Source organism: Cavia porcellus, unplaced genomic scaffold, assembly GCF_034190915.1.
Source record: "Cavia porcellus strain 051 isolate PalLab524CR breed Dunkin Hartley unplaced genomic scaffold, mCavPor4.1 scaffold_26, whole genome shotgun sequence".
NCBI lineage: Eukaryota > Metazoa > Chordata > Mammalia > Rodentia > Caviidae > Cavia > Cavia porcellus.
Genome location: NW_026947509.1, coordinates 33,650,382 through 33,674,121, shown reverse-complemented (window position 1 = coordinate 33,674,121; position 23,740 = coordinate 33,650,382). Strand labels below are relative to the sequence as shown.

At 36.6% G+C, this 23,740-nt stretch overlaps 1 protein-coding gene across 5 annotated transcripts in view; it reads left to right on the top strand.

Moving 5' to 3' along the window:
• Nucleotides 1-23,740, top strand: part of Gigyf2 (GRB10 interacting GYF protein 2) — a 128,714-nt gene that overhangs the window by 32,091 nt on the left and 72,883 nt on the right. For 4 of the 5 annotated variants that reach the window (XM_013157487.3, XM_063237100.1, XM_063237098.1 and 1 more), the window contains 5 exons: nucleotides 3,017-3,146; nucleotides 4,217-4,312; nucleotides 14,676-14,790; nucleotides 21,153-21,264; nucleotides 22,048-22,088. In XM_013157487.3, the coding sequence (XP_013012941.1) occupies nucleotides 3,017-3,146; nucleotides 4,217-4,312; nucleotides 14,676-14,790; nucleotides 21,153-21,264; nucleotides 22,048-22,088 (494 nt within the window). The remainder of the gene's footprint in view (nucleotides 1-3,016; nucleotides 3,147-4,216; nucleotides 4,313-14,675; nucleotides 14,791-21,152; nucleotides 21,265-22,047; nucleotides 22,089-23,740) is intronic. The other variant, XM_063237101.1, reaches the window with a different exon arrangement.

Sequence of the window (23,740 nt, the reverse complement as noted above, 5' to 3'; positions counted from 1 at the left end):
GCTGGGAGGTGATGTCCTGAAGGTCCTATAGCCATGCTTAGATCACTGTGTAATTTTTCTACTTGGTCATTTACTCTGTCTTATGAGAGCTGAGTTAAATAACCTGTAAGTCCAAGATTAATTATAAAGGAAATAAAAAACAGCCTAGAAGAGATGAACACTTCTTTTTTATGTATTAGAATCAGGGCTGCTTGGAGAAGTAGTTGAGTCCATGACTGAGGCAACAAATAATACAAGAACCCAGGGGCTGGGTGGGGACTTAGCTCAGCAGCATAAGCGCCTGCCTTGCAAGTGTGGTCATGAGTTCAATCCCCGGTACTGATTTAAAAAAAAAAAAGTCTTAAGAACCTGGAACATTTTGACAGGAGACAGAGAAAAAGCTGTTAAAGCACTACTAGGGCTGTATCAGGAGGCTCCAGGAACCAATCCAAAGAGTCTAAACTGGCACAAGATGAGACAGTGGACATTGTTAAAATAATTACACACTGAAGTAAATTAGTAAAAAAAAGTTTACTTTTGGAGGATAGTAGTGACTCAAGCTGTTACTTTGAAAATAGTTTAAAAAAACTATCAATGTGTTTCCTATATAAACTGTACCACGGGGTAACTGCACCAATATAGTTTCTTTTTGCAGAAATAGTCTAACAGGCCAGGTGTAGTGGTGCATGCCTGTAATCCCAGCACTCAGGAGCAAGAGGATCATTGGCAAGTTCGAGACCAGCCTGCACTGCATAACAAGACCTTGTTTGTTTGTTTTTTTTAAAAAAAAAAACAATCTGGCAAGTAAACAAGGATTGCTAGGATGGGATCACTTTGCAGAAACGTTAGTTAATATTATTATCAGTGGCTGATAACTTCACCAGACAACCAGGTACTGTGTGCCTATTGGAGTAATGTACCACTACATACCAAGCATTGCCAAAAGAGTACAGCTCACATAGCGTGGAGTCTGTACCCACTTGCTATCAAATCTGCACCCAGTTTACGTGAAATGAAGAGGACAAACATTTTTAAGATCTACCATGGATAAAATCGGCAAATCAGGATGTCTAAAAATTGAGACAATATTGTTGGAAAGTTCATGGTATTTTTAGTTATAAAAACAGATTGGAATCCTTTGTTCGAGTTGGCTGTGATCATGGGTAAACCAAACATTTCCCTGAAAATAGAATCAAAGAAGGTTTAGATGGGTGGTAAAAAGCCATGTTTAGCCATGGATTGCTGGTTTGGGGTCTCAGTGATTTGTGCAAGGATACTCATTATATGCTTCTTGATGCTTTTCTATGTGTTTAAAATTGTTCATAAAAAATGTCTTTTAAAAATGAAGGATGAGAAGATAGAAACATTAGAAATGAGCCCTCCATCTTTATCCTAACTTAATGCATATTTTTTTTAAGTGTGACTTTCTAAGTGTGAGCTTATTTTTATGTTTACTAGCCCTGTGCCATTTTTAAATAATATACAAATATTTACTGTGCTTTACCAAATCTTCATATTATCTCCTAATATATAATTTAGTAGATCATTTCCCCTTTGGGGCTGTATTTTAATGCTTTTGTTGAATTTTCATTAAGTTAAACTACTGAATTAAAGTACCTTGGTCATTTTCATTTTGGATATCTATTGCCTTATAGAGTTTAGGGTAGCCCCAGATTATTAGCCACTTATAATACTAGTTCTCCCTCTTGACTTTTTGACACAGTTCTGCAAAACAATCTTTTCCCACTTTTTCTTTCTTTCCCTTTCTCTCATTCTTGCGTTCTCCCACCCCCTCCCTCTCCCTCTCCAGTCCTCTCCCTTATCCTTTCCACTTTCCCCTCTACTCTTTCTCTTTTGAGACAGGGTGGCAGTTCAGATTGATCTTGAACTCACTTTATAACCCAAGGTGTCAGTAGTCCTCCTGCCTCAGCATCCCAAGTACTGGGATTACAGTTGTGTGCCAACACACCTGGCATTCTTTCTGCACTTTTTGATGAGGGTTTATTTTTATTTTTTGATAGTACTGGGAGTTGATTACAGGACTTTCATACCAAGTTGCATCCCCACCCACTCTCCGCCCAGCCTGTTTTCCTTAATTTCCAGAAAGGGTCTCATTAAGTCGTTCTCTTGCCCAGTTGGAACTCAGACTTGTAGTTATCTGCTCCCTAGAGTTCTAGAATTTGTTTCTTTTTATAAAAACATGTTATTTTACAATTAAAAATGGTACCTTCCCCCAGTTCCATTTGTTAGAGGCAACATCTTTTGTTAGCTTAGAATATATTTTGAATTTTCATTTTAAGAGTAAATACAGTTTTTTCCTTATACTTTACTGCATTCTAAAATTCTTTACAGTAGTTGTTAATTGTCTTTATTAAAATGTATCATGAAATATCATAGGAATGTAAAAACAAATTATATAAAACACAGTCCTGTACTCTTTACTAAACAGAAAAAACAATATTCAGATACAGTTAAAGGTGGCTTTATACTCTGCTTCCCTTTGTTGATTTAACCTTATCCTCATTATTGTGCTTGTCAATTCCATGTTTCTTTTATGCTTTTACTAGTGTGTATATAACATAAATGTTATCTTTGTGATAAATTTCTGTATTTTGCTTTTCCTTTTATCTCACAGTACTTTTTTAGATCTCACTGTTGCCACGTAGACAAGAAATAACTTCTTGAATCACTCTTTGAAGTGGTTGTTTGTTTATAGTGGTTTTTATGAATTTACTCACTTTTGAGTGCTATCTCACTTGTATAACTTGATGAAAAAGTGTCCTTCTCAGGGATGTACTGTGGGACTTTTAGGTTTGGGAACTCACTGCTCAGTGGACGCCTTTCTCAGTGAACTTGCTTCTGCTTATTGTGACAGCAGGTTGTATTAAAGGTAACATCTTTGATACCTTGAGATAATAGGGTTTCTTTCTGCTCTTCTCATGCACAAAAATGAAAATTTCCTACAGTGTATTACATAAAAAGTCTACCAGGGTATTTGCCCCTTCATTTTATATAGTCTCTTTTTTTTCTGTTCTAGGCTCCGAGCTTTGTCCAGTGGTGGGAGTATTACATCGCCTCCCCTTTCTCCAGCGTTGCCGAAGTATAAATTAGCTGATTATCGCTATGGCAGAGAAGAGATGTTAGCACTTTTCCTTAAAGACAACAAGGTAAGAAAGTAGCACACGAGTTCAGAATTGTGAGTGAGACTTTGGGGTCTGTACAGTGCTCTCTATACAGTGCTGTGTTGATCTTAATACAGTATCCCCACCTCCCACCCCCTGCCATGCTTTTTAAAAACGGTCTCACTGTGTAATCTAGGCTGACTCCCAGCTTGCTGTGTGACCCAGGTTAGCCTTGAACTTGCAGTCCTCCAGGGTGATGGGGTTATAGGTATGCACCTGGCCCACGTGTCCCTTTGAGAAGACTTAGGGAGTCATGACAGGAGCACTCGGTACTTCCTACCTCTCCTCACTGATTACCTGTTGTCTGTCTTTTATTTCTGTCCAGGTGTGAAGTGAATTTTCCCCTTCTTTGCATTGCATCTCTTACCTAACTTTTTACTTAACGGTACAGGAAGAACCATAGTGTTTCCTGTCCTTTCAGTATAAGCATTGAATACGAAGTTTTTAGTGGAGAAAAATCTTAAAATGCAGTATTGCATTTGTGACACTTATGAATGATCAGATTGAAGTATAGAGTTTCATTATCTGACTAATGAGAATTACATTTTCTATTTCTGTCAGTATAGTTTGTTTCTATTTTGTTAATGGATAGAGAATCCCCATTTTTTTTTTTTTTTTTTTGGTATTGGGGATTGAACTCACGACCTTGCACTTGCCAGGCAGGTGCTTACACCACTGAGATAAATCCCCAACCCAGAAATCCCCAGTGTTAATGATGGTTGCTAACACTAGGTACACTAGTTGGTTAAGAAACTCTTTACCATCTGCTTTGAGTTAAATGTGGACATCTTCAGTGCTCCACTGTGTATTCTCTAATACCAGAATGAATGCCACATTCAGATTCAATGGTCTCAGAAAAGGAGAGAGATGATGCTAGAGTTTTTAATATTTGACCTTCTCAAAATGTGTAACACATAATTTAAGTTACTTGTGGTTGGATAAACTTTAATCTGTAGTTACAAAAATTAGTAATAGACAAGTCTTTTTTTCTTAGTTTTCTCCTCCTGTATTTGAAGGAGTAGTATTGCTGTCATGGTCATCTTTCTGTCCTACAGATACCTTCAGACCTTCTGGATAAAGAATTTCTGCCTATCCTCCAGGAGGAACCCCTGCCACCGTTGGCTCTAGTCCCCTTCACAGAAGAAGAACAGGTTCGTGTCCCTCAGGTCAATCAAACTCTTGTTCCTTCTCACTAAGGTCTCAAAATAGCAAGTGATGGCTTATGCCTTAAGAATTATCCTGTGTTGTCACGGATCTGTTTCCTTTTTATTGTGTTTGGTGGAGTCCTTTGAGTTGTCAAGGTTGTTTTAATACCTACAGCTGGTGAATACTATGTAGAAATAAGGAAGTGCTTTTAGGATGATGGGAACTATCCCTAACTTATTCAAGTAGAAAAGAAGTATGATTTTGCAGGAGAGAGCATCGTCTTTTCAGAAGAACATAAGTTTTTCAAAGTAATTCTTAGTTTTTCAAAATAATTCTCATCATTGTTTTCATTTTACCACTAGAAAGAAGAAAGTGTAGATATCTAACTCAGCATACTTAGAGCTCTCTTGTAGGAAATCTTGTATTTTCCATATTCACAATGCACGTAGTCTTCAAAGATAGATAAAATGAGCTCAGTGTGATTGTAATACAATGGAGAAATGAATTTTATTGGCATATTGGAGTACTACTTTAAATGAAAAATCATTATGACTTAACTTTTTTAAAATAACCTTATTGAGATGTAATACACATGACGTACTATTCCACTTCTGCCACTTTTTTTTTAATTTTAAAGAGAAAAAAGAAAGGACATTAAAAAAACAGAGCAGTAAAAGTGTATAAGTAATACAGAATTTCAAGAAAAAAAAGAATACACAGTAAGAAATCACTAGTTAATAGGTTACATATTGTCTTCTTAGAAACAGTTGTTCAAATTATAAAATTAAAGCATATAAAGCGGATATTAATACAGTGGTATTGGAGACAGTTCCGTCAATGATCCAACAAAAGCTCAGTAATACGGTTTTCCATCCTACACACTCAAACATACCTGCGGTTATCTCCCTTAGTCTACCTTCCTTTCCTCTCTTTTTTACAATAACAGTTACACTTTTTGGGTTTTATTACTCCCACAGTTCTTATTACTTTTTTTGAAGAGAATAAAACCAAACGTGACTAAGCAAAACAGAGTCAGTTAGAACAGAAGGATGGGCATAGTACATGATGCAAAAATAGATTACCAGGTGATCAAAAGTAGTTACCATTGTGTCTACCACTTTTTTAAGAGGATCGATAGATTTATCTGCCTGCTTCTCTCCAGCATACCTCAACCCCCCCATTCACCCATTTAAAGTATATAATCTAGTGGATTTTAGTATACTTACTGAGTTGTACAGCTGTCCTCACTATCTTTATTGAAGCATATTCTCATTGTTATGTTTTTTGATAACCCTGGATGTTTTCTGTATATTCTTGACATGTTTTGCATGTGAAATCCATTCTATTAAGAAAAAGAACCTTGGTAAGTCAAGTTTTCTATTAGAACTATATTTAATAAGAAAGGCGTAATATTAATACTTGATACTTTTTGCCAGCATTCTTTTGTTTTTGTTTTTGTCTTTTTGAGACAGAGTCTTACTACTGAGTACAGGCTGGCATTGAACATGCTAGCCTTGAATTTACAGTGATCCTCCCTGCCTCAGCCTCCCAACTGCTGGAATTACAAGTGTGCGCCTTCTCGCCCAGTTCCGGCATACTTTCACAAAAATAGTTTTGTTCTGTTTATGGCTTCTGAATCAGACTTCTTCCATCTTTATTTCTGAAACCCTTTTACAATTATCACCAGACATTTCCATTAAGCAAAAGGTATTTATCGTTGTAAAGAAAACATGGAAAAAGGTCTTATTCCCACTGATTGCAGAAGAGTTTCTGTCAGGTATTGAATTGATAACTAGCTACATTTTTGAATATTAAGTTTATTGGTACATTTTAGGTATACATAATGATCACATTTCCATTGTTTCCTCCTTTTCTCATTTTTTTCTTCTCCTTCCGTCTCTCTCACCTTTTCTTCCTTTCTTTCCCCCTCCCTAGTTCCTCATCCCATTTGAACATTTTCTCCTATTTCACAGTATCTGTTACATATCTTGGTACTTATTTACACTTGCTCTCTCATACCAGAGAAACAGTGCAAATATCTGACTATACCTTGATTGAAATTTTCTTAAAAATATTAAGCAGTATTTCAAATAGACAAGTTAGAGATCATTTTTATGAATACCAGATTGTTTACCATTCAACATGAGATTTTAAGATTATGACATACCTGTTTTTTTTAAAGAAAGAATGTTTCTCACACACTTGAAATTGTCTGGAGAGAATATTGTCTCTTCTCAGAGATTATACTGATTTGGTTTTTCTTCACTTTTTTTTTTTGAGACGGGGTCTTGCTGTATAGGTCAGATTGGTGTTGAACTCACTGTGTAGCCTATGTTGACCTGATAGTGATCCTCCTTTCTCAACCTCCTAAAGTGTGCCCCCATGCTCAACTTCCTTAGCTCTTTGTCGCTCTTCTCTCTTTTCTCCTTCCTTCCTGCCTTCCTCCCTCCTTCCTTCCCTCTCTTTCTTTTCCTTCCTTTCAACAGGATCTCACTGTATATAGTTCAGACTGGCCTTTAATTGACTACATATCCCAAGCTGGTCTTGAGTGCACAGTGATCCTCCTGCCTCAGCTTCCAGAATTGCTAGGATTATAGGTTGTACCACCACATCTGGCTATTTTTGAAATAGGGCCTTGCTATGTAGTTGAGACAAGGCTTGAACTTACTGTGTAGCCCAGGCTGACCTTGCACTCTAGGCAGTCCTTCTGCCTCAGCCTCCCATGTCCTGGGATTATAGGCATGTGCCACCACACACCTGGCCACTTCTGAAACTTTTTGAAATGTAGAAATTGTCTTATATGGGTGCACATGTTGTCTCAAGGGTTAAATATTCACTTCTCAACCACAGGAAACAATTGAATAATTAATTAATACAGTTATTTTTGGCTCACTATTTTATGTGTTTCATTTTTGTCTTATACTCCTGGCTAGTAAGCTCCTTTACTGTATACTTTATGTGTCTTTCTATCTTTCAAAATGTTTACTGCAGAGGGAGTGAGGAATAGCTCCATTAATGCCAGTTTGACAGTCAGGAGTTTTGGCATTTTCAGTGATTTTTACAGAAGTCAAGCAGGTTCATGGTTCTCATGTCATCTTTTTAGTAGTTTTTTGTTTCATTGATATGTGGCAGTGACCTGCAGAAGATTCATCATTAATGAGCCAAAATTGCACATTGAAAACACAACTTCCAGCAGTATCAACTATGTAGTAAATGTAGCTATGAAGAATTTACAGAGGCTGCTAAGATGCCAGGAAAGGACAAGTGAGGGAATACAGGAATAGATGCTCAATTGGTTTGCTTAACATCATATCTAGATTGTATCTACTCTGCAGTCTTGACTGTTGAGCCTTTTTTTTTTTTAAATCCATACTGGGGATCGAACTCACAACTGCCTGCTTACAAGGTAGGTGCTTATGCTGCTGAGCTAAATCCCCAGCCCCTGAGCCTTTTTTTTATATCATTGCTATATTGTAAAGTGTCCTGGATTTTGTGAATAATTTTCCTTCCTACTTGTTCTGACATGTGAGGGATCAGTGTTGCCTACTGAAGTGATGAGATTTGTTAGTGGCTGATGTTTCTTTCTCAACACCATTTTATTTGAAGGATAAAAAGAAAAGAAGAAAAAAATACTACAAACAAGTTAAAACACGTCAATTGGGGCAGCAGTGGTGCACTCACTGCATGTTGTCATCCCCAAATCATTCACCCAGAGCACAAGATAATTTGCATTTAATTGTCTGAACAGTACCAGCACAAATGTTTCTCTTTGGCATGTTGTTTCTTATTTTAAAGATTATTGTATAGCTTGTGTTTTTAAGAAAAACAAATCATTTTCATTGGAGTATTTTAATAATACGATGTCTGATACAGTTTTGGAAGGTCTAGCCAGGACCGTTAAGGTGAGAGGAAGAGAAAAAAGACATCTACATTGGAGGAAAGTATTAAAACTATGTTTGTATATGACATTGTGACTTGTAGATGAATCTGTGTGCAGACATGTGAGCATGAAACTGGCACAGTTGTAGTGTACAAGACTACACACACACACACACACACACACACACACACAGACCACACAGAAGTGAGGTCCGTTTCTATACACTGGCGATGAATCATCTACAAAGGAAATTTAAAAAAAATTCCATTTATGATAATATGAAAAGAATATTTAGCGGTAAATGTAACCAAGGAGGTGTAAAACTTGCACTCTGAAAACTCCATCCATGACAGCCTTGGAAGAATTTAACAATTAATAAAGGGAAAGACTCCTGTGCTTGTGAGTTGGAAGATGATACTGTGAAGATCAAGTGTGATGTACTGTCAGTGCCTTCTCTCAAAACTTCAGTGATTGTTTTGCAAGATACTGACAAGCTGATCCTAAAATTCATGTGCAAGGGACACCAAGGAGTCAAAATAAATTTCTTACAAAAAACTGAGAGACCCATTCCCAGTTACAAACAGGCTGCAGTAACCAAAGCTGTTTGATATAAGATAACCCAGAGATCAGTGGGATACAGGTGAAAGTCCAGGAGGAAACTCAGTTGCTCTGCATGGCTAGTTACTTTCAAGAAAATGGAAACTAGGATATTGTCATTAATTGCTGGGATAACTAGTATTTTACTGTTAATTTTTTGCTTTACTTGGTGTTTTTATTTACATATTTTTGAACAAATAATAAACAGTTTAAAGATCACAATTTAAAAAATAGTGTTGAGTGGAAAATCTTCCTTGCAGCTCTTCACTCCTTCACAAAGGTTAGCTATTCTTGTGTATGGCTGTGATTCTATTGTTTCTGTAAGATAGTCTCACTGGGTTGCCCATGCTGGTCTTAGGCCCAAGTGATCTTCCTGTCTCAGTTTCCTGAGCAGCGAGCATGACCTCAGGTGCATAGTACTGTACCCAGCTCTGTATTTTTCTAGGTAATGTGTGAATTTTTTTCTTTTTATGGAAGTGGTGGTATACACTAAATATTGCTCTGCTGCTCTAATGTCAGGGTTTTAAAAAATTTTATTTTAAAGATAATCAAATCAAAACAAAGCAATAAAGCTAATAATAAAAATGATACAGAACTTGAAAACAAGATAATAGAAAGTCAACAATGCCTACCATAGTGTCTCTTGTTTTCTTCAAAATAGCTGTCCATATCATCAGACTTAATAAAATCAAGCTGTTTTGTCTTTTTGAGATAGGGTATTGTGCAGTTTAGGCTGGCCTTGAGCTTGCTTTATAGTCCAGGCTGGTCTCGGCTGGTATCACTCCTCCTCTCTCAACCTCCTGAGTGCTGGGATTATAGGTGTGCACCGCCATATCTGGCTCACCAAGTATTTTATTGAAAGGATTCTGTGCATGTTTGGAAAAAAGTTCCTCCACTATTTTAGCTTGTATTTCTTTGCCCAGATCATTTGTATATTTTTCTTGTCTTGTTTTTTTTTTTTTTTTTTTTTTGTAATACTAAGCTTTTTCTTATTGATTTAAAATGTTTATATGAGCTCCTTATATCTTAAGGTGTATTGGCATAGTTGTGCCTGTAAAGTTTTCTACATTTTTAAATTACATTTATGGTTTTAAATACAGAAGCCAACTATTATTTTTTATTCACAGTTTCAAACTCAGGGTTTTATATAGGATAGGCAAGTGTTCCACTAAGCTACATCGTCAGCCTCAGATGCTAATTTTTACATGGTGTAGTATGCCAGCTTTATTGCTTCATGAACATTCATCTCCTTTTAACTGTTTATATGTATTTAAAGTTTTTTCTTCCTTTAATGATTTCCTAGATTTGTTAGAGACTGCATGGACCAGAAAAGCTGTGTAATAAGGAGGATGACTTGCTGCTAGTAACCAAAACATGGTATACTTTTGATCAGTAGAGTGAGTAACTAAGTCATTCAGAAATGTCTCTTAACATTTCTAAGAAATTAGTATGTGGATTAGTAAGTGGATACATAAATCATCTGAAAAATTAAAGATAGTACTACAAATGTTGCTTAGAAACTTTCAGTTAACAACCACCATCCAGCAACAAACTGATTGGTAATTTGGAGAATAATATTTTGGTATATGTTACATCTGCACACCAAAATTAGTGCTACTGTGACTAATGGAACCAGATTTATTTTTTTCTTTATAATGGAAATGTTTATTTTAAGGTTTACATGGGGCTTAATGCAAGGTCAGGGAAGTTTTCATGGTAGCCACAGAAGTCTTTGGGATCTATTTTTGGACCCATCAACTCATTTATGCTGCAGATTGCAATTTTTTGGATGTTTGTGTGAAAGTCATATGTGATACCTAGAAAAATTCTAGGAACAAGAATTGAAGAGGAAAAAATAATTGTGTTCTGTTGTTATGGGTGTTCCAAAAATGGAACACTAGTCATAAAAGGAATAAATGCCATCGTTTAGAATTTTGTGGTACTTGCTATACTTTACTACTTACAAAATATGATGGAATGAAACGGTGCTTTAGCTGGCTGAAGAGTCATTGGAATTTTAATGTTAACACTCCCGAGTAGTCACATCACACCTTTAGAGATTATGTAGATCTTAGAGTTCTGTATATTTTTTACTCCAGTATCTGTGGAAGATAGAGGTAATTACTTCTGAAGCAGCTTCTTTGCTGTGTCTTAAATTCCCTAGTTACCTATGTAGATATTTTTTATCTTTGATGTTTTCCTCTGTCTCCCCCTGCCTGTCCCTCTTTTTTTTTGTATCGATCTGTATATGTATTTGTAGGATAAGATTATTGTTCACAGATCTTCTGGTTCTTTCGTTTGACATGCTTCTTGAATTTTCGTTTTACCTTACTTGGTGGGCTTCATGCATGCTAGACCATAGCTCTACCATTGAGCTATGTTCTCAGCCTGTATGTGTCTGTTTATTAACCCTGTACTGTAGATAGCTGCTATGAGATCGCTATATTTTATTTATTTGACATTATAGAACATTATTTCATTTATGTAATTCTTGAATAGATATACATGTAAGTACACTTAAAAAACTGAGAAAGCACATATAATGAAAACAAGTCTTTGACTCACCTAAACTAGGCTACTACTAGTTACCTTTCCTCAGAAACAACTGTTGTTTATGTTTTCTTCTGTTCTCTCTGTGTGTGTTTAAGACATCTTTGATCATCCGTGTATTCTTTCAGCCATTCTCCCATCATAAATGGTGCCATCCTGTCTTGGGAGTTCCACTCTTTGCTATTTTCTCCTAAGCATCTATTGGAGATTAACAGCAAATACTTAGCTGTCTGTCATGTCTGTATGTCCTTAGCTTTTTGTGTGTCAGACACTTTTAAGAACTTGACACTTAATGAGAGTGCTTGCAACAACCCATAAAGTGGATAATGATACTATTCCTACATGCATTATACATGTAAGGGAAATGAAGTACACAGAAATTGAGTTAAAAGAGCCAGAATGTGATCCAAGGCAATCTTTATGTTTCTAACTACAACCATGCTCTATATCCCTGTGTTTTAGGTTGACCATAAGAAATTGCAATATTTGTGGATCAGAAATGGTTGAATGTTAAGGGTTCTTGTGATTCAACTAAGAAGATTTCTTTTTTTTTAGTAGCTATACAGAATTCCAAATTCATAATTTTTAAACTAGCCTCTGTTGGTTAATTTTTTTCACATTATATACATCTCCCCTTTTATTTTGCTTTTCTAGGCTGTGTCCTCAAAAGCAACAGTTTTATAAGCTAGAAAGAAAGAAAAATGAAATTCAGTGGTTATAAACTGCTTACATTTTTTTAAAAAACGCAGCTGTTGTTTGTAAAGGTGAGAGAGAATCATCAGTTAATTTTTTTGTTTTGTTTTTTGAGATGGGGTGTCACTTGGTAGTTCAGGCTACCCTTGAACTATGTATCCTAAGCTAGCCTCAAACTCACAGCAATACTCCTGTGTGAGCCTCCCAAGTTCTGGTATTGCAAGCATGTGCACTGTACCTGGATTTTATTGCTTAATATTTGGATGGCTTCCATTTTGTTTGTTTTGTCTTTTTGAGATAGCGTCTTCCTATGCAATTCAGGCTGGCTTTGGGATCACTTTGTGTAGCCCATGCTGGTCTTGAACTGCAAATGATTCCTTCTTCAGCCTCCCAAGTGATGGGATTGCAGGAGTGCATCACTATGCCTGGTGACAGTTTTATAAGTAGTGCTTTAGTTAAATATCTTTCTGTTTAAGCGTTACTTAACTCATGTAGGAAGTGAAAATTTTGCATCACAGGACATGAATGTTTAAATATACTTTGAAAAATTGCCTTCAAAGAGATCACACCAGTTAGCACTAGAAGCAGTCGTGTCTGAGAGTATATGGATATATATGTAAGTTTCAGCAGGGTGTGGTAGTGCATACTTGTAATCCCAGCGCTTGGGAAACTGAAGCAGGAGGATTGCCGTGAGTTTGAGGTCAGCCTGAACTACACAGTGAGATCTTATCTCTCAAAAAAAGTTGTATTTGTGTGTGTATATGAACATGCATATATGTGTGTGTATATGAGTTTCTCCACACTTATTGATATACATAAGGTTTTACATGTAATAATTTTGTAACTGGTGTTCAACTGAACAAGTGCCTAGCATACAAAATATAGTTATAGTTAGCTCTGACTTTGTTTTTCAGTATTACAGTATAAATCTAGACTTGGAGATTTCATAGTATTATTACATTATTACAGTATTGCCTAGGGACATTATTCATTATCGTACTGCTCTCTGCCAAAAGGTAAGTGAATGTGTATACTTCAACCAACTTTCTTTATGTTGTTTTATTAAAAATATGGTATGTATAAAAGTTTTCTTTTTTAAGGCAGATGCTTTCTCTAACTTTCAGTTATCAGTTACATTTTAAGATTTTTAGTTTTGAAGTTACTTGTTGGTATGATCATGTACTTGTGGAACTCAAAAAAATCTTACTTACATTGACAGTTTCTAAAATTTAGTAGAGGGCTGGCGATAAAACTCAGTGGCATAGTGCCTGCCCAGCAAGCGTGAGATAGATTTGATTCCCGGTATAAAAAAAAAAAAAGTAAAATTTACTTGAACAAATTGTATTGAATAAAATCATTAGATAAACAGTGAGAAGAAAATTACCTATATATTTCAAAACTCAATGAAAACAAAAGTTTTAAGTCAATTACATGTCCTTCAAAAGAGGGAGGCGTAGATACATAATTGATTTGGAATCTAAGCAGAAAATCAGCAGAAACATGAGTTTAATTAAAGGATTCTTATACACCCCTCCTCACTTCCTCCTTGGCTTCAGCTGAGCCCAAGGTTCATTTCCTCCTTATGCCACACTTGCACACTTCTGGGCACTTGTCAGGTTCGAGAAGCACAGGAATTCAAGTAAGAATCTGTTAGAATATTTTCTTAACTTAAAACACTCTTGCAGAATTCTCCATCAAACGCCTAGGATTTTTTTTTGTTTTGTTTTGTTTTTTTCTTTTTGAGTCAGGGTCTCATTATGCAGTTCAGGCTGGCCATGAACTCACTTTGTAGCCCAGGCTGGACTTGACTTTGCAACGATCCTCGTGCCTCAGCCTCCCTTGTGCCACTGTGATCCGGAGTGCTGGGATCACAGGTGTGCGGCACCACGTCTGGCTCAGGATTATCATTTTTTGTTGGTAATTTTCATGACTTTTGTAGTTCTTGCTTTATCTTTTCCTGAGCCCTGTTCATTCCATTTATCTGGAAGTATCATTTGGGATGTTTTTACATCCTGGCTCTCTTCCTCATGCTTGGATGCCCACCCACTATTATTTCATTGTGCCAAGTGTAGGTTACTGACTGAATGTTTGGGATTAAAACAAAAAAACCCAGTCCTTCTCCTTTCTCATTCATGTGTCATTCAGGTGGTTGATTTTATGTACATTTTTATTTGCTCTTTCCTCTTTCACCCCTGATCCCTGTTGTGTCAAATAGTACCTGGAGCTGGTGATTCACGTTGAAAAAATGAGTCAAAAATTTTTCTTTATTGTGTTACTCTTAAACATTTTTATTATTTCCTTTCATTTTTATCTTTACAAAGGTTGCTTGTTTGCCTCCTTACCCTATGTTTCTGTGTATGTATAGTATTTAGCTCATTTACTTATGTCATATTTCCCAGTGACCAGCATTGTTTAATTCACTGGTGGTCAGGTTTGTTGATCTGAAATGTTAACCTGGAATTGTCACATAAAGCCAGTGTTGAGCTTATCTCCCTGTGCCATGTAGTTATGGTTTCCTCTTGCCAGTATGGTAGTGATTATTTGCCATTTTATAGCTTCAGTGGGAGGTGGGGAGGAGCAACATGCAGTTTATCTGTTTTATCCATTTTTTTCTTTGTTTCTTTTCTTCTGTTTTTATTTTTTGGCAGAGAAACTTTTCCATGTCTGTAAATAGTGCTGCTGTCCTGCGATTGACAGGACGAGGAGGAGGAGGAGGAACAGTGGTGGGGGCTCCTAGAGGTCGCAGTTCTTCAAGAGGGCGAGGTGAGCTTCCATGTGAAAAGAGGAATGACACAGGTGGTGGTGGAGGAGGAGGAGGAGGAGGTCACTTGTTAAATATTTTAATGCCTGATTTTTTAAAGAAACTGCTCTTTGATATTAATTATATACTAAATGTCCTGTATTAATTTTCTGAATCATTTCTCAAGGTATCTGTTGCTCAACCCCTGCTTTGAAGCAGAGGAGTCAAATTCTAGCTGTATCCATTTCAGCATGAGGGAGTCTAGACATTTCTGATTAATCTGTAAGTTCTTGCTATGCCCATTCTTTGCCCACAGGAAGCCTTCTATTTTGGGAGCCAGGTATCCTGACAGTTTTGGCTGCTGGAATAGCCTTGATGTTCCTGTGGGCCTCCAGACAGGATTTCTGTACAAGGGTCTCATCAGTATGGAGTGCCAGGAGTGACTTTAACCATAGAGAGACTTTAACAAAAACTGTTTTACTCATCCTAGGACCCCTTTGGGGATTTTAGCAAAGTATAATTAGGTACATTCATATACATATGCCTAAGCAGAGTTTTCTCTGAGTTGTCTCAAAAAAGTACTGGACAGAAAGCACTGGAGATACATACGTGTGTGTGTGTGTGTGTGTGTGTGTGTGTGTGTGTAAAAAATAGTTTAGTTTTAAGATTTATATCTATTCTTAGAAAAATAACTCTCTTCACTTGGTACTTTGATGTGTGCTTCCTATTTGGGATTCATTCATTTTTCTGCTAAATAAGGACATTCTTGATATTTACCATATAAATATTAATTGAGCATTCTAACCCTGTTGGTTAAATCACAGTAGTAATCTAAACATATCTTGTAATTTTTCCAAGAGATGCTCTAGAAGTAAAAGCATTGGCAGTCGGCATTGGCAGAGGCCATTGTCTTCATATCTCTACTACCAGATTGGCACAAGAAGGGTGTTAAGTGCCTAAATTGCTTTTTCAACTTTGTACTTCTGCCTTATGATACAGGCTTTATAGAAAATGTGTTTAAATAGATCCCTGATAATAGTGGGAATCCAGCTGTAATGAAAGGGAGCTAACTAAAACACTTAGTTTTCTAAGTACTGTTCCTTCCCATTATTGTGTTTTTCCTTCTGTTTTATTTTGGGGAGGTCTTTTTGAGACAGGGTCTGGCCTTGAATTCACTTTGTAGTCCAGTCTGGTCTCAAACCGTCAACCACCCTCCTGCAACAGCTCCCCGAGTGCTGGGATTACAGGCATGCGCCCCCATGACCAGCTTCTGTATTTGTTATCCATCTGTAGAACAGTGGTTTTAATCTGAGGAGCTGAAAGACTCATCTGTCAAACTTACTGCAAGTACTGCTTACCACAGAATTAGCTTGTCTGTGCTGCAGAAGCCCCACAGGCAGCTCAGATTTCCACGCTAGGTTAGATTCCGGTGGTACAGGAATTTGGTGGTACAGACTTTGTCCCAGATCTGTGCATCTTGGTGGTGAGATAGTGTTTGGGAGATGGGACTGGCCACTGCATCTTGTTTCCCATATTTCCTTCTGTGGGATGGCAATGAGGAGAGTTGCACTCACGTAGGTGCCTCCAGTGCTTTTTCAGGGCAAGTCAGAGAGATATCTGCTTAGGGAGCAAGTGTGCACCACATAGACTGTGTGCCTGCAGCCAGCTCTGCAGGCCCTCAGAGCCCTCGTTGTGGAGCAACAAGTGACCAAGTGAGTTCTCCTGCTTTCTCCTTTCATGGAAGTGAGTTACCACATAAGATTAGATTCAGACAGCAAGTATAAAAGACAGTATGACACATGAGAAGTGCTAACTTAATTAGGATGCTGATACAAATGAAGGGCATGAAACTAGTCAAAATGAATGCATGTGATTGACTTGTAACACCGTTGTTGGAACCACCTGTGATTTTTTTTTTTTAAATGGTCACTATAGCTCATTATATGAAACAAGGTTACAATTATAATCTGGTGTATCTTTTTCATTTATTTTAACTTGGGTAAGTAACAATTACTACGGCTTTTCCTTGAATGGACAGAGCTAACATTTGGTTATTACCCTGTTCCCAACTTGAGGAAACTTCCTAAAAAATTTCGGTGGTACTAGATACTGACCCCAGAAACCACTGAGCTATATCCTTATCCTTTTTAAATGTTTTATTTTGAGACAAGACAGGGTCACACTAAGTTCCTAGCTGGCCTTGAACTTGGAATCCTCCTGCATCAGCCTGCCAAGTGGTTGGGATTTTACAGACTGTGTCACCATGCCTTACTTCAATTTGAGGAAACTTTGATATGAAAATTGATTGACAGCAAGGCTTCTAAATACCATAAACCAGTAAAATTTAAATAGACAATACAGAGGAAGCATAAGCATTGGTATCTGTATTTTATGTTTTTTAAAAATAGTATTTCAGGGCTGGGGATTTAGCTCAGTGGCATAAGTGCCTGCTTGGCAAGCATGCAGTCGTGAGTTTGATCCCTGGTACAGGGGGAAAAAAATTTCAGCAAGTGAAGGAACATACAAGGAATAGAAATTTTTTAAAAGTCTAGAGTTTCAAATAACTTGTGGTTTAGTTCTAAAGAGCTAAGAAGATATTAAAGGCATTTCTGAGCAGCGGTTGAGAAAATAAAGCCAATTCCCACATTTATCTGCCATAGCTGTCTTCAGCATTATTAAAAGGAAATATATTTATTGTTATTATTTATTTATTTTTGGTACTGGGAATTGAACTCACGACCTTGCAGTTTACCGGCAGGCGCTATGCTGCTGAACCATATCTCCAGCCCCAAGGAAGTGTATCTTAATTTCTACAAGAATAGATAAAATACCAGACAGTAGGACAGTCTAAATTTCACTTTATGAATAGTTTTTGCTTATTCTTCCACGGAAACTACATTTATAGGTGATTTAAATTTGAAAAATGGGAAACCTATAGAATCAGAAATGTTTTATGCATCCCATTGATAAAGCTTTCAGACTCATTCATAAACAGGACTAGTGTTAGGACTGGTCAAAACTGGTGGGAAATACTTTGTATGTGTTTTTCTCATTTTTCTGGTATCCTAAGTGCTATTCTTTATATCTATGTTTCAAGAATAAATGTTTTTAAAGATAATGTGTACATGCAGTGGCTTTCCTGAAAAATTTGCTTTATTTTATTTTATTTTTTTAATAAACCTTTTCTATCCTAAATCATGGTTGTAGAGGAACACCTTACTGTTGCATTATAGTTTAGATTACATTGTTTTAGGACATTAAATTATAAATGCATATTTCCTCAAGAGGGAAAAAAATCTGTGCTTTGACATTCTGTTTTGTCAAAGTGAAATTAGTACAACTGGAAGGTAACCTTAGGATGATTAAGATCAACTATCGTTTTCAATTTGAAGGCGAAAAATGCATAATGAAATATATGTCGTTCTTAAGATTAACCATGTCCAATTATGTGCATTAATTTAGTATTTTAGTAATTAGTATTTAGTAATTTAGTGTGATCAAATAAGAGTCACAGCTGTATTCTGGTCAGTTCATGATTATAACGAAGTAGAAATACTGCATGGATATTTGAAATGATTAACTCAATTCTGTTTGGTTTTGAAATGCCTTCATGCCTATGTTCAAGCTTTATCATTGGGGATGTGGCTGTGGTGGAGCACTTGCTTAATAACATGAGACTCTTGAGTTTGATCTCCAGGACTGCAAAAAATAAAAATAAATGCATCATTTTTTGGGTGGTCATTTTGCATTGTGGGAGAAATCAAGCTAGGAATGATGGCCAGGATACTGGGGAAACTGTGCATACAATATAAAACGAAAGTGCACATTATTGCTGTTTCCAGATCAGCAATTGGATATATATGTCCTTCCTGACTGTAACTGTTTAGCAATGGCACTTACATAAATGAAATAATTTTTTACATGCATTGTTACATTGTATGCTTTTGTTATTCAATAGCATAATTTTTAACTTTGACTTCAGTGTATTATGTTTTATCAGAATTTAGCCATTTTATTGAATGTTATTTGTTGTTTTTTATACATTGCAGTGAAAATGTGCACAGATACATGACTGTATCATGTATCTGTGCATATTTTAGCTATGACATACTGAGGAATGTGTCATTAAGTGATTTTGATTTCATTGTTTTGTGAACATCACAGTGTACTTAAATCTAGATGGTGTAGGTCATGATTTGGCCCACTGAAGAAGTAGGAAACACAAGATTTTTGAAGTTAGTCCTGATATACTGTTTTACAGTCAGCTTTTCTTTTCTTTTTTTTTTTTTTTTTTTTTTTTTTTTTGTACCGGGGATCCACCTCACAACCTCGCACTTGCTAGGCAGGTGCTTATGCCACTGAGCTAAATCCCCAGCCCTCAGCTTTTCTTTTTCATAAGTGGAAGGAAGACACTCAAATGATAAGTAGTATAGAAATACATAAACCTGCAACAGCTGTGTTATTGCTGTCAAGCACTGTGTACTGGACCCCATTATAAGTGCTACATGTTTACACATCTGGCAGTGTACTGTAGTAGGTTTGTTTATACCAGCATCACCACAAACACCTGAGTGTGTCACTGCACTGTGGCGTTATGATGGTATGGTGTCTCTTGAGTGACAGGAAGTATCTGCTGCATTATAATCTGGTGCGACAACCCTCATATGAACAGTCCATCATTGACCAGAACATTATATGATGGGTGACTATATTTGCATAGGTGTATTGTATTTCTGTTGCTATAAATTTTAAGTAGAATATTGAATCAGATGTTGATAGATTTTACTGAATCAATTTCAGTAAATACCTATTTCCTTTTTTTTTTCTCCTTCGTCTTTTAGAGACAAGGTTTCACTAAACAGTTCTGGCTGGCCTTGAACTCACTCTGGAGCCCAGGCAGGGCTCAACTCCCAGCAATCCTCGTGCCTCAGCCTCCTGAGTGCTGGGATTACAGGCATGCGCTACCACACCTGTCAAAGGCCAGTTTACGTGTAGAATACCAGAGCCTCTATATCATTATATCTTTTATATCGTACCAGCTCTTTGTTTTTTAGTACTGATACTTTTTCGTTTTCGTTTTCTTTTTCTTTTCTTTTCTTTTTTTTTTTTTTTTTTTAATCTTTTTGAGACAGGGTCTCACTATGAAGTTCAGGCTGGTCTTGAACTCACTTTGTAGCCCAGGCTTGCCTTGAACTTGCAGCAGTCTTCCTACCTCAGCTTCCTGTGTGCTTGGATTGTAGGCATGTGCCACCATATCCGCCCTTACCTCAGTGTATGAGTAGATAGTAAAGATTGTTTTGTCTAATTGGTAGTTTTAGAATTGACCTTTTTAAGTTATCCTTTTTGTGGGTTATATAATTTTAACATTTGTGCTTGACTTTTTTTCTTGTCTTTTTCTAATAGGGTTTCACTATGCAGTTCAGGCTGGCCTTAACTTACTTTGTGGCCCAGGCTAACCTCGAACTCTTTAGCAAACTTCCTGCCTCAGCTTCCCAAGTGTTGGGATTATAGGTGTGCCCCACCACACCCAGCCCTTGTGCTTGACATTTTAAATTGTAGCTAATCTCTTTACAAACTCTCCAAAGTAGTATTTGTTCTTTTTTTTTCTTTTTTTGGTACCAGAAATCACTCTCAAGATACTACATTTGCTATGCAGGTGCTGTGCCACTGAGCCATATCTCCAGCCCTATTCCATTTTTATTGAAAGCAATCCAATGAAAGGATTAATTTACAGTATTTCACTATTGGAGCTAGCTATTTATTTATCTTTTTGAGACAGGGTTTCCTTATGCAGTTCAGTCTGGTCTAGAACTCACTTTGTAATCCAGGCTGGTCTTGAATTTACAGAGATTCTCTGCCTTAGCTTCCTGAGTTCTGGGATTACAGGCATGTACCACCACACCCAGCCGAAGTTTTTATTAAGTCTTCTGCCTTTTTTTTTTTGGCAGAGTGGAGATTGAACCCAGCGTCTTCTGCTGTGCAAATGTTCTGTCAGTGAGCTATGTCCACAGTCCTGTCTTGTGTAGAGAAAAGACCTTGCCTGATCTAGACCTACACTTGTAATCTTTCCGCTTTGGCCGCCTCCTGAGTAGCTGGGGCGAGATGTGTGCCTTGGCACCTAGGTTAAAGAGCTTAAGGATGGAACTTTTGTATTCACTAACGAGGCTCCTTCCTTAATTTTTTAACTTTTTCGTTTGAACCTTTTGTGGTCTAGCTGTTTCACTGTCACTGTTCTCACGGGTAAAGAGTCCATCAGGCTTTGTCAAGTATTTAAATATAGACCTCTGACTGCGTACAGAGACAACTTCAGAGATCACTCTTTGGTGTTCATAATGTGCTGAATGTTGACTTCTCACTGTCATTTTTTCTGTCTTCTTATTTTCAGGAAGAGGTAGAGGTGAATGTGGTTTTTACCAAAGAAGTTTCGATGAAGTAGAGGGTGTGTTTGGTCGAGGAGGTAGCAGGGAAATGCATAGATCACAGAGCTGGGAGGAAAGGTAATTAAAGGATCTAGATCTTGGTGTAAGATTTCTTGGTCTATAAAGCTTATTTATTTTCTGCTTTCTGCAGAGAAGCCTTTGTATACAGTTCTAGGGTTTCATTTTTTAAAAAATGCTATTAATATCAACTTGTATGTTAGAAACTTTTAAATAGTACTTCCATAAAGGAAGCAGCATTCTAGATACACAGATGAATTTTTTGCTGCCAACATGAATAGTTAATTTGGTTTGCTCTTTGATTAGACTCCAGTGAGAAGCATTGCCATTTTGTTGGTTTTTGTACAAGGATTTTCTCTGTATTGCTTATAACTTTGTATCAAGACTGTCATGGTAAATGAGGGCAGTTGCACATGGATGGATGGATGTACAGTGATAGTACTGAGATGATTTTTATTAAATACTTGGAAACAAAAAAGTTGATACTACCTTTATTTAATGGTATATCCACATAATAAATAACTGTACAATTAGGAAGTTTAAGGATGATTTTTGAAAATATTTAATGATATAGGAAAAACTATTCTCAAAGCAGTATTTAAAACTATGTATCTGTGTAAAATCAGTGGGAGCTAGATCTGTAATTGAAGCGGAAAAGTCTTTGTTTTTATCTTTGCATTTTTAAAAACTTTTCAAAATATTAAGCAGTAACCATGCAATATCCATGTTTTATAACTTGAAAATACAAAGAATTGATATAAAATACCGACAAATTGGTGTCATGGATAGGAAATTTATGTATACACTCAGGCTTTGTTTGAAATTTATCTTGTCTTTTTTTAGGGGTGACAGACGGTTTGAAAAACCAGGGCGAAAAGATGTAGGTAAGGTTCTTACTGTTGAAATATTTCCTGCACCCCCTTGGTATTGGTGCTTAACAGTTGGTTCACACATAAGACAAATAATAAAAATTGACACACTGACCTGCACCTCTGCAGCATATAGGGGTGAGGCCTTGCTCTCATTTAGAATTTGTGGTTTTTTAAGGTCTCTATTGTGTGATATTGCATGATAGGATTTACTCAACTTAACTGCAAATGCTTTTACTTTAATAATTTGCTTTTGTTTTTTTCCCTTTATATATACTGTAGTTTGTCATGTTTTGAGATGAAATAAATTAAGATTTCCATCAAGGAGGATAAAAGGAATAGGATTTCTACAGTAAAGGAAGAGAATTTCAGTGCTTATGATGAATTAATCTTAATTTATATAAAAACCTTTATAAGATGGGCTTTCTAATTAGAGGTACTGCCTTATAAACTGCCAGTAGATGATAGAATTTGAGAGAAAAAGGAATTTGTTATACCATCACAGTTATTAAATAACCAGTTTCCAGATTCCTACAAGTAACAGAAAAATTCTCTAGAACTGATTTTACCTGATAGGGAAAGTGTTTCTCATAAACACGTTAAGTATATAAATATCATTCACAGACTGATTTACAAATTGTCTTGAATAATATAGTAGTTACAATAATTGTGCTTCACTGTTTCCTTACCAGACTCATTTAAACATGTCAGTGATATGATGTCCTCATTTGTTAACATGGCTTTAATTTTTGGATAATAATGAAAAAACAGAATGAGTGCAGCATGAAGAAATTTCATCTAGAATCGGCACAGTACCATCAGTTTTACCAAAATTATGGATGACTGAACGAGTAGTATGTTGAGGGATTTACTCATCGTCTTATTTAATACGGTTGCCAGGGAGTATGGAGATATGATGAGCGATAGTCTAAAGAGTACCGAATTTGAAAGCAGAAGGATGTGGATAGTCTAAACTCTTAAAATACTCATTAGTGTCATAGATTGAGGTGGTAATTCCTTTTGTAGGAAAATTCTTAAAACTCTTGTATTCATTAATGTCATCATAAAGTGAGGTTATAAATCCTTATAGAATTTTTGGGATTAAATGGGGCTGTGATTTGATATCTTGATGCCGTGTGGCTTGAATCCTGATGCTGCATTCTTGACTGTTCTGTCAGATGGCTTTTTATCAATTTTATTAGTAAAAAGATCGAGAAAAGTGATCAGATCCATTTATACTTTCAGTGGTAGTAGCCCCCAGATGGGATAATGTTGCACATATCAACCAGTGTTTCAAGTGGTTGAAACGGTTAAATAAGAGTGTTTGAACTCATTTATTCATTTTACACCAATACCGAGTTTCTAGTTATGTTTCAGCCCTGTAAATACTATTCCTTTGTTTGGTGTATTGGTCTGATTTTGAAATCTTTCACTGTTTGTTTTTGAGAAAGGGACTCTTTGTGTAGTTCAGGCTGGGTTTGAACTCATTATATAGCCCAAGTTGGCCTCAAATTTGTGGTGATCCTCCTGCCTCAGTTTCCTGAATGCGGGGACCATGGGGGTGTGCCACCACACCTGTTTTCGGATCTTTTGAGTGTTGAGAGGTCTACCTGTGGAATAGGACAGTTTGGACTTGGGGTCAGAATTAAGGTGGAACAAGAGACCAG